This window comes from Python bivittatus, unplaced genomic scaffold (genome assembly GCF_059951505.1).
Source record: "Python bivittatus isolate LINGU-HERP-01145 unplaced genomic scaffold, Pbiv_v1 ctg000960_np1212, whole genome shotgun sequence".
In the NCBI taxonomy this organism is placed as follows: Eukaryota; Metazoa; Chordata; class Lepidosauria; order Squamata; family Pythonidae; genus Python; species Python bivittatus.
In genome coordinates, this window is record NW_028277124.1 from 12,181,891 (window position 1) to 12,193,377 (window position 11,487).

At 41.0% G+C, this 11,487-nt stretch overlaps 1 protein-coding gene across 6 annotated transcripts in view; it reads left to right on the top strand.

Annotated features, from left to right (window-relative positions):
* Positions 1-11,033, top strand: part of CC2D2A (coiled-coil and C2 domain containing 2A) — a 62,359-nt gene extending 51,326 nt beyond the window's left edge. For 4 of the 6 annotated variants that reach the window (XM_088131526.1, XM_088131527.1, XM_088131529.1 and 1 more), the window contains 8 exons: positions 1,110-1,313; positions 1,647-1,736; positions 2,365-2,478; positions 2,843-2,977; positions 3,806-3,928; positions 6,566-6,624; positions 7,764-7,941; positions 9,461-11,033. In XM_088131526.1, coding sequence (XP_087987652.1) covers positions 1,110-1,313; positions 1,647-1,736; positions 2,365-2,478; positions 2,843-2,977; positions 3,806-3,928; positions 6,566-6,624; positions 7,764-7,941; positions 9,461-9,646 — 1,089 coding nt within the window. In that variant the 3' untranslated portion in view covers positions 9,647-11,033. Of the gene's footprint in view, positions 1-1,109; positions 1,314-1,646; positions 1,737-2,364; positions 2,479-2,842; positions 2,978-3,805; positions 3,929-6,565; positions 6,688-7,763; positions 7,942-9,460 lie in introns of those variants that run through there. The other 2 variants (XM_088131531.1, XM_088131530.1) reach the window with 2 other exon arrangements.
* The last annotated feature ends 454 nt before the right edge of the window (positions 11,034-11,487 follow it).

Sequence of the window (11,487 nt, forward strand, 5' to 3'; positions counted from 1 at the left end):
ATTCGTTCACATTATTCTACGCAGTCGCATTGTGTTATTCATATCTTTGTCTCTCTTCTTTGCTGGCCTTCCTGCATCTGTGTAGATGAATGAAATGTTGAAGAAGGTAAAGGATGTTTAAATGTACTTTTTTTAAAAAAATGGCAGGGCTTGATTAGAACTTTTTATGTTTGACATGCATTTGTTTCCCTGTACACTTAAAAAAATAGTGTTTTATATAGCACAAAATGTATGTGTGGCTGTTTTAATAACAGTAATGTATAGCACAGTACTTTTTGCAAGATGTAGGAACCATCAAAAATTCCCAGGACACACTGTACTTCCAAGGTGCTGGAACTGGGTGGTAGTTAGACAGAGCAGGGAATTGTGATGATTTACTGTAATATACTGTAGAGATAAAATATACTGATATCTCCACAGCTTCACTATTACTGTTACTACTACTACTACTACTACTACTACTACTACTACTACTATATTACCACACTGTTCTCCAGAACTTCTAGAAAAGAGAAAAAGGGAAGGGGGAAGGTGAATCAAAAGAGAAATGAGAAGTTGAAGAGATGCAACAAGTGAAAGAGTGAAATAAAGAGGGAAAGGTATTCTGAATCAGATATATAGAAGAGTCATATCTGTGTGTTTATTTGGCAGTGACTTACAGTTGGGAGTGTGTGTTTCAGCTTTCCACCTCTCACTAACTTTGTGAAAAATGTCTCTCACTTAAGACAAGGTCCCTGGCATTTGGTACAGGACAGCTATGCAATTCCATTAAAAGAAGCAGCTGGTTTAAAGAGTCCCGGACAGGTGCTGACTTTGCCCTCCAATGAGCTCCTTTTGGAATAAAATTCAAATCACACAAAGCACTATGAAAGGGCAAATGAATCAGGTTTAAAACATTGACTGAAGTGTCATTGAATCAAAGCACCCCTTTGACTATCCTCCTAGCGCCTCTGTTCCATCCATAACAAGAAATGAGTGTAGCATTTTTATCCAAAGCATTACAATAATTATGACAGGACTGGTCTGGGGCATTGATCACTTTAGCTATTTATGTCTTATGCATTAGTTGAAACATTTTAATAAAACAAACTTGGATTTTTTTCTTCAAGCTTGACACTCAGGAAGATGAGAACCTTCTTCAAGCAGCTGAAAGATACCAAGTTGAATGTGCCCTGAAGTTTCCAAATCGCCAATGCCTGACCACAGTAATTGACATCAGTGGAAAAACAGTCTTTGTTACGAGATTCATCAAAGCCCTAAACCCCCCAGAAGAGCTCCTACAAGTTCATCCAGACAGTCCACAAGAAACCTCTGTACGTGTTTGTATTCTGTGGGGAAACACTAATGTTTGTAATATGCAAAGCAAGATTTAATTCTTTTTATTTGTTTTGCTCACATTAAACACCAGCGGGCCTGCTTAATGGCCTTCTGAGAGGTGAAGCAGACAGCCTAAAAAGACTAACCTGAGTTGGTGCAGCCAAAATGAATTATTTTGGACCAGTCAGGAAGAAGCCCGAACTAGTTTGCAGCAGGCCCAGGAGAAACCAAGACAGAACAACCATTCCTGAGGAGAGGATAAAGTCTTGCATTAGCACCTTCAGCCCCAGGCTAATGAGAGGGCTTTGCTTTCTCTTTTTTGTACATAGGAATTAGTCGCCCGATATGTAGCCCTGATTCCTTTCTTACCCGATACGGTATCATTTGCTGGAATTTGTGATTTATGGAGTACCTCTGATGTAAGTTAAAAACCTGAAAATGTCTACAACTATGTATCTATTATCAAAGGAATGTCTTTTTGTAATCATTTATGCCAAAACAATGGAGTGTGTGTGTGTAATAATTAAACTTAGGGTTGTGAGGTCTGTTGGCATTAACACTGTAATGCTGTTATGTATTGGATTACAAAGACCAGCTTTGGGGAGGGTGGAAAAACTGAATTGCTGCATAATGTGACCTTTTAGGATCCATGGAAATTGAAATCAGATCAAAGGCTTAGTTCAGGCACCATCCGCTTTCAATTTCAGTGATTCAATTTGATCTAGAAATCCATGTTCTTCCTTAATCATGTCCCTTCATACATCACACTGCAGCATGCTAACTGCTTATATAAAGGGAAGTTATGCATTTGTTAAGAATATTTACTTTCTGACTGTATAGTTCCTAAGTGGAACCGCTCTAAATGAAAGCAAGATGTGGCTGTTTCCATCACACAGCCACACAGTGGCCTCTGGAGGTTGGAGTAGTAGCAGTTTATTGCTGTCCTTTCATAATTCTACCTCCTTAACTGGAATTTAAATTAAGCCAAAATATTCAGGGATACAAAATAGTCTTTAACAGCATCATTTGTTTGCTTACATTTGTTAGCAGTTCCTTGATCTTTTGGCTGGAGATGAAGAAGAACATGCTGTGCTGTTGTGTAACTATTTTCTTGCTCTTGGCAAAAAGGCCTGGCTTCTAATTGGGAATGCTATTCCGGAGGTAAGGCTGTTTTGCATTTAAATGAACTTCACTTACTTGAGAAAAGATGCTACTTCACCAGTAATAGCCCAAACTAATTTTAGAAGCAACCAAAAACTCTGGTTCTGAGGTTGTCTCCTGTACAGTGAGTGGGTTGTCCCAGGGTTTCCACAAGAAAATCTTCTGCTGAACTGGATTTTTATTATGTTCTTCCGCTGACTCATTAGAGTGGTTCAGTTTACATGGAAATGGCTGGATTTATCACGTGAAGGAGCCTGATCTTTTCTCCGCTTTGGCTCATTCAGAATTTGGATCTTAAGTACTGCTAGGCTAGCAGCAAAAGGGGATATTGTAAAATTGTAAATAACTTCATTTTTCCCACCAGGGACCAACAGCATATGTGCTAACTTGGGAACAAAACCAGTATGTGATTTGGAATCCAAGCCATGGCCATTTTTATGGACAATATGATGCTTTCTGTCCATTGAAAAGTGTCAGCTGCTTGATTTCTGGAGACAACGTAAGTGAAGCACACTCCCTAGCTGCCATGCTTGCACAGCTGAGCAGTTCCCGCCAGCCACATGGGCTCACTACCAGGTGGTTCACCTGAACATAGGTTTCCTTTCTGTCCTGCACCAGGAGATGTGCTTTGTAGCTGGGGACACTTGGAATTTAATCTGCACGCAAAAGATGTTCTCTGCAGAATTTCTTGGCCGTTCTTGCCAAGCAGATTCTTGACAGTCTTGTGTAAGAGCTTGCATCCAGTGCATGCTGAGCTTGTCAGTCTGGCTCCACCTGGCATAAAATTTGTTTACAGCCATATGAAGAGCAGGTGCCTTCTTTCCCCCATCCTGGTAGGGTGGTACCAATTGCGTTCCAAGTGAGCCAGTTCAAAGGAGAGGCAAGCACTGTGGTTGACTGTTCAAGATTGGGGATCAGCTGAGCAGGTGTGCAAAATGAGGGCAGGTGGCATCATGACGCCTGCAAATGCAGCAGGTACAAGCAAATTTCATGATTTGCATCATTTTCTCAAGACATGATGTCCTCTACCAGATCCTTTTATGGTGGGACTGCAGCGGGTGGTGATACGTTTAGGCTTGGATCTGAAGAGCTTCAGAATGCCTCTGGATCTCAACTGAATTGTTTCCCCTTATCAGCCATATCCTGCCACCGTGTCAGAGTTTCAGATTAAAGTCAGGAAGTACAAGATAATGTTTAAAAAGACCCTCCATATCACCCCTGCCTGAGTGAAGGTAAAGAAGGCTACATAACTTTGTGGATCCACTCCAGACCAATTAGTCCTGAATTACTGTATAACAAAGATAATACTTAAGCTTTTTCCTCTTAGGTTTGGTTTAATATTCAACAGTATGATTCCCCGCTAAGAATAAACTTTGATGTCAGCAAACCCAAATTTTGGAAACCTTTCTTTTCTAGACGTTTACCATTCCCTGGGCTCTCCAGTGTGCAGGTAAAGTTTTTATTCTGATATTATGAGAACTATGATTACTAAGAGAAGTACCTTGCATTTTTTTTAGGAGTTCAGGGCAGATTATATGTGTGTGGGGGCATCCCTTAATTTTATCCCCTTAATAACAATCCTGTAAGGTGGGTCAGGCTTTGAGAATGATTGGGCTGAAGACATCCATTAGGTTTTCATGGCAGAGGTGAACCTGAACCTGGGTTTCCCCACTCCTAGTCCAGTCCCTTCACCACTGCACCACCCTGTCTTTCTGTATTACAGCATGGAAATAATAATAGTTGTCTTTCCATTGTACAGCAGTCCTCACTTACTGACTGGTTGTTCAGCAACTGTTTGAAGTTATTGCGGTGCTGAAAAAGGAGATTTAAACTGGTCCTCAAAGTTGCTGCCGTCACAGCACCCGGTGATCACATGATCACCATTTGGCCGCTTGGCAACCAACGTGCATTCACAACGGTTGCAGCGTTCTATGGTCACATTTACAACCTTCCCTGCCAGCTTCCCACAAGCAAAGTCAGTGGGGGAGCTGGCAGGAGGTCGCAAGTTGCAGTTACATGACATCATGCTTAACTATCACTGGTGATTTGCTTAATGATCACAGCAGAACTGTTGTTGTAAGTTGGACGCGGTCACGTGATCTTTCACTTAGCAAGTTGCTGGTCCCAATTGCAGTCATTAAGTGAGGACTGCCCGTATCTGAAATTGCTTAAAGGTGATCATAGAAATGAATGGTTTTAGTATCCTTAGTAAATATTGTTTGTTTTCCTTATTGTGTTGTTTATAGTGCCATTTGCAAGGATGGAATTTCAGGGTTTAGCTGCAGAGTTCTTATTACTCTAAGTGGTTACGTAGTAGCTCTACTAAACTACTACATTAGTAGCTCTATTAGACTAGGCCCTGCAGTTTTCTTGGCAACGGTTCTGGAAGCCTTCTTCCCAGGGCTGAGAGAGGGACTGGCCCAAGGTCGCCCAGCTGGCTTCATGTCTAAGATGGGACTAGAACTCATGGTCTCCCAGTTTGCAGCCTGGTGCCTTAACCATTGCATAAAACTGGCTCTCATTCTCTTTAATCCATTCCTGTCCCCACCCACCTCAAGTTAAATGTTTTCATTTGATCCATTCATTCTCCACCTTGGTGCCCTCTAAATTGTTTTTTGAGTCAACCCTGACTCCTGGTGACTATATAGTGAGGTTCCTGCAGTTTTCTTGGCAGCATTTTTTTGAGTTTGGGAAGTGGGTGGCGGTGAAGGAGGCATGCATGTCTGACTGAGAATCTGAAAATCTCTGCAGCATTTGCACTGGAGTTGATTCTCCTTTTCCCTTCTCCTTTTACCTTGGTGTCAATGTTGAGTTCTAGAGAATACATGGATAGGCCTTTGCAGTGCTCTTGGCAAGACTTCCTGAACTGGAAGTTTGCCCTTGCCTTTTTCTTCCTAGGTCACCCAGTTAGGTTTGTGCTTCATGTGGGAGTACAACTCACAATCTCCCTGTTTCTAGCCTGGTGCCTTTAACTGCCACACCATATTGGCTGTCTAAGTAGCAGCTTAGATATACTTAATAAAAATTTCATTGTGACAAAGGTAAAAGGTCCCTTTCTGCAACAAAAGTGTCAATTTAGTCTCTAGAAACACATTTTCACATGTGGATGGATGGATGGATGGATGGATGGATGGATGGATGGATAGATAGATAGATAGATAGATAGATAGATAGATAGATAGATAGATAGATAGATAGATAGATAGATAGAGCTGCCCATCATAAAGTTTAGGCCTTTTCGGTACCTAGTGAGATGTTCTTCCATCTGGTTAGCTTGCAACTGTGGAAGCCAGTGACAGCCAGTTTGGTCTGGACTAGGAGTGAGGAAACTTGAATTCTAGTCCTGCCTCAGGCACAAAGCCAGCCGGGTAACCCGAGCTAGTCGCTCCTGCTCAGAACTAGGAGGAAGGCAAGGGCAAACCAGTTCAGGAAGTCTTGCCAAGAGCACTGCAAAGGCCTATCCATGTATTCTCTAGAACTCAACATTGACGCCAAGGTAAAAGGAGAAGGGAAAAGGAGAATCAACTCCAGTGCAAATGCTGCAGAGATTTTCAGATTCTCAGTCAGACAAGCATGCCTCCTTCACCGCCACCCACTTCCCAAACTGGGAAAAAGTTATTTGCACCTGATGTCATGCAAGGGGAAGGAAAACAGTTTGAAGCTAAATGTATAATTTGATTGTCCTGAAAACTGAAGAGATCCAAAGGGCTTCAAAGATTTGGAGTCTGTTCTGCTTGGGCCTGTTTGTTCCCACTGGGTTCTGTTTGTGTATGTTTGCATGAATTTCCAGGTTGTGCGTCCAAAAGAAACTGAGCCCTGTTGCTCCAGAATACTTTGGTATTCAAAAAACAACAATTTATTATGAAACCATGTGCAGTGTGATTTATCATATAAAACAACGAAGCAACAAATGCATGAACTGTATTAGTGACATTCACTTAGTCAAAACGATGTTAATATCATTTTTCTTATGACATGTTTATCACCTCAGGTCTTGAAAGAATAGAAGTACAGTTGAATTTAAATTGCTACAGTATTAAAGTGAATTTGTCAAATGCTAAATTACTCGTGTTTCTTATTTCATTAGCCCGAAGAACTTTTCTACCAAAACGCAGACAAGGCAGCTGCACTACACTTACAGAGCAGGTAATTTGGCATTCACCATAATATTCAAGGGCTGAGAAGTATAATGGTCTCCAGTGTTAGAGATTACCAACAGCTGGCAGTACTGATGTGCTCTGACACATCCTTTAGCATCTGTTCTTTCACTTCAGTTGGTGGGAAGTTGCTGTGAGAAAGGGCAGTGAGTGTACCTATTTCGTGATGGCGTTAAGCTTGTCCCTTGTTGGCATAAGTACGTAGTGAATGGTGGTGATTGTACGGAGATGTAAATAGTGGTACCAAAACTCACTTCAAAATTATTTTCCTGTTGCTTTTATGACAATATTCCTATTTAAACTAAAGTTATGGCGGTGGAGGCATTACTTTTCATTCAGCCCTCATAATCTGAAGTTAGTTGGTTTTGGTTATAATTCTCCCTTGTAATTTTCTAAAGAAAGCAAAGATGTAGCAAATCATTGACCCCTTTCTTGTATAGGTACACTGGAACTCAGTTTAGTGGACCTCAGTGTCCCTTTGGAGGCAAGGCACAGAAGTCCCATTGTGTTTATGTCATATTATGCCATCTGCACCAGTTTGCTTAATGATATTCCCACCAGTGACATGCTGTCCTACTTAATGGAGAATTGGGAATAACAGATGCCATCTTTTCCCAACTGGTCTTGATTTAATGGTAATTTAGTTTCTCCTTAACCCTTTTCATGCAGAAAACACAGCTATGTCAGAAGACTGATTTTGAGTCCTTTCATCACCTAGTTCCCTAGGCTGAAGTGACAAATACTGGTGTTACATTTTTTTTTACATTACAAAAATTAACTGACTTCAGATGTTGCTTTTGAATAAGATGTGACTAAGTAACTAACTGACTAAGATGTGGAGTTTATGTTACATTTCAAAACTAGCTGGTAGTTAGGAATTTGAACTGTAGTCTTCTCAGTACCTTTTTGTAAACAAACATGTTTTATATACAGAAGTCAGAAATCACATTTCTGATGTAATTTATATAGCTGTTGGTTTACCAAGGCAAATATGGCACTCCAATTGAAAACAACTCCCAGCAGCTCACCCTTGAATTAATGTTCTGCATCAAGTGAAATGACACTTGCAGAGAACCCTCAGAATTTCAAATACAGATTTAACTTTTTTAAAAAAAATTATAAACGCAGGCTTGAGAAGATATTGAAAGAAAAAATCATGGAATGGCGGCCAAGCCACTTGACGCGTTGGAACAGATACTGTACTTCCGCTCTCCGGCATTTCTTGCCTCTGTTGGAAAAACACCAGGGCAAAGATGTAGAAGATGATCATCAGGCAGAATTACAGAAACAACTTGGGGACTACAGGGTATGGTGAAGAATTTATGTTCCTGAAAAACATTTAGTGATTTGATTGTTGTGATGCAGCAGTCCCAGTGAGGCTATAGAACAGTGTTTTTCAAACTTGGCAATTTTAATTCTGGTGTGGACTCCCAGAATTCCCTAGCCAGCATGAGGCATTCAGAAAGGACCTTGCCCCCAAGGGGAGAAATTTCCATTTAAGAGGATCTGGTTTCTCTTAGACTTAGCAGTTTACTTTTCATCCTAGCTTCTGATGGAAGCAAAGTATTGTTTTCCCTGTGCCATGTTTGGAAAGATCATCTGTTTTAACTGGTAAAAGTACACATTTCTGGAAAATTGAGCAAGATTTCCTGAGAAGGGGAGACCCAAGCCAGCCTTGATTTTGATAGAGTCTGTTCTAAATCAGCCCCTTGGCTCACCTAGCACTGCTTAAAGGAGACGGGCCTATTTATAACCCTCCTTTGCATTACTACTCATGTGCAGAAGTGGTAGTGGTTCCAATTTCACCTGTTTGCTTAGTTCCTTTTTCCAAAATGACAAAGTGAGAGAAGTAACTTTTGATGAATTTGAACAGCAGTCTGGGGGGAGTACCAAACTAGTGTTTGTTCCACACATACTCATGAAACACATAACAGAGAAGAGTGAGCAGGTTTAATTATAAATTATACCTGATACAGATCTGGACTTTTTTTTAATTGTATTTTGATAGGAGTGGCATCTGTAAATGCAAAACAGAGACGTTGCAAGCACTGTTGCTGAATCCTGATTTATTAACATTATATGTTGATCTTTATTTGTGGAAGAGAGCAAAAACAGAATTGCTGGCAGGGGCGTCCATAGAAACAGGTCAAAAAAGTGATAATGACCCCCAACCACGTGATCCAAGTCCTGCCCTTTTTACCCATGGAGCTTCAATTGCATGGCTATGGCCACCATCTTGACTTTTTCACACTGCCTCCCCCCCCAAAAAAAATTGCTGTTAATTGCTCCAATTGTGAACCATCTTAGCTATATGAGCTTCTGCTTAAATAGAATTTGATGCTGTATTTATTTGACAGAAATGCTGTCAGCAGCGGGATCCTGAAGGCAAAGGCCTACCTCTCACCCCCCCCCCCCCACTTGCTATCCTGATGCATGTTGTTTCCTGGACCATTTTTTATTGCTTGTTTCCAACCCAACAGATTGTTGGAAAGAAATTCTGTAAAAGGGAGCCGAGATCCTGTCCACCAGCACAGAACTCTGAAAACTGAACAGAACAGGACCAAATTCAGGGTGGAGGAAGAAGCTGATGAAAAAACACAGAGGAAACACTTTAGCACACCAACTTATTAGTCCCTGGGGAGAAAAGCCACAAACACACATGCACAAACACCTTTTGACTTCTAGGGCCACTGTTGGTAAATGGCTGGAAAGAATTCCAAAGCTTTGCAGGGCTCATCCTATGCTGTGAGAAGCACGCTATGACAGAACATGATGTCATACTGGAAATTAGGTAATCCTTACCATTCTTTCCCTTCTCCTTGCAGGTCTCAGGATTTCCGATCCACATGCCATTTTCGGATGTTACATCTATAGTAGAGGCTGTATATAGTACTGGAGTTCATAAGACTGAAATTCCAAATGTAGAGTTTGCGCTAGCTGTGTATGTTCATGCTTACCCAAAACACATTCTTTCGGTGTGGATTTATGTGGCTTCATTAGTTCATAACTGATAGGGCTCTATAGAAATAGTCTGGCTCTGATCTTTTCCATAAATTCTGATAGTCACTGCTGTTTAAGGAATTTTCTGCCTGAGCCCACAGTACAGTTAAGCTTTGCGTACAAAAATACCTTTGTCTTAGCATCCGCAGGGGATTTTGCACAAGAGAGCAACGGCTGCTAACACTAACAAGAGAAACTGGCAAGAACTAGAAACCAGGTGCTGAACGCCAATGGTCCTGTGTGTGGTCAGTCAACTATGCACTTCTGTATTTCCTGCCACATCAAAGCATGCACTCTCCCCTAACAACAGAACAGGTGTCAAACATTTTGCCTTTATGTGGCTCATAAAACCTAACACACAGGTGATGGGGGGGTTAAAAGTTTGGTTTAGGACTAAGGGCATGATCCAGCCTCAGCCATGGAATTCACTGGATGACTAAGGCTAGTTGGTCTCCCCCAGCCCAACTAACCTTATAGGGCGGTGGTTGCAGGTATAAAATGAAGGAAGATGCCGATGTAGGTCACCTTGAGCTTCTAAAGAAAAAGCAGGGTAGAATTCTAAATAAGAATTTAGCTTAGTTTGGTAAATGCAAAGCAGACATTAACTGCCATAAGCTTCCTTAAGTTGCAGATGGAATGAGAATCAGTAAAAGCCAGTGCAGTTTCAATACTGCTGAACTATATTAGATGGAGGGAAAACTTTTTTTTTTAATTTTATTTTCTGCTAATACTGATTTAAGTGTAAAACACCCCACCCCCAATCAGTGTTAAACTGGTAACAGGTAAGATCCCTTTCAGTGGGTGTGAAAGGAAAACAATCATGGTTGTAGCCAGAGCTTAGCAGAAACGGCAACTCAGAAATCTGGGGACTGTTCTCCAAAAGGATGGACGGGGGTGAGAGTTATCTGAGAAAATGGGCAAGCTTTAGTTGACTTACATCCACATTTTGTCCAGGGGCTCAAGGCAGCATATGTATACCCATATTTATCCTTTAGTTCTTTTCCTGACACAGATTGCTTCATGTTTGTATAAAACTTGCCATCCTAGGGCTGCAAGAAACTTTCTATCGCTGCAGCCAGGCTTTCTTGGTTCTTAGATCTGAATCCTGATCGTGCATATTAGAGATACCATTGTGTCCCCATACATGAATACAAGCAAACCTGCAATACACCAGACAGATTCTGGGCATCCACTGTATGCAAAAAGTCTCCACATTTAATGGAGGAGAATCACGTGGAGGACTTTCACCAGGACAAGCACTGAATTGAATGGGTTTGAAAACTGAGCAGCTTTGGAATGGAATGGCGGGACTTTGATGTACTTGAATTGAATGTCTGTCTGCACTGTCTTTTTACTTTTTTATGCAAAGTATGTATTAAAAAGTTCTTGTTTTTAAACTTTAAGCTACTATGAGTGCTCTTTTTAACCAAAAGGCAGCATATAAATCAAGAAAAAAGTTATTATTTACAAAATAAAATAAGAAACATTAAGTTACGGTACATTTATTTTCCTCCAATTATGACAGAGAAATATGACAAAAAGTTGTGTACTTTCAGCAAAAAGCCTGGTTCTTTCAAATCCTTCTGCCAACCTTATTTGATTGTGGCCATCTGGAAAAACTCCTTTGTTCTTTAAGAAAGTGGCAGCTCTCAGTGTGTGACATGAAACCAAGCACTGTACTTTTCCATACAGGTAGTCCTGGTTTAGCAAGCACAACTGGGACTGGCAACTTGGTTGCTAAGTGAAGCAGTCACTATGTGGGAAATCATATCATTGTGACTGCTTTCCTTTCCCCACTCCTCTGCCCCTTGGAATGCTCACCCCCCAGCGCTGGGATAATTAGGAAGAAAGG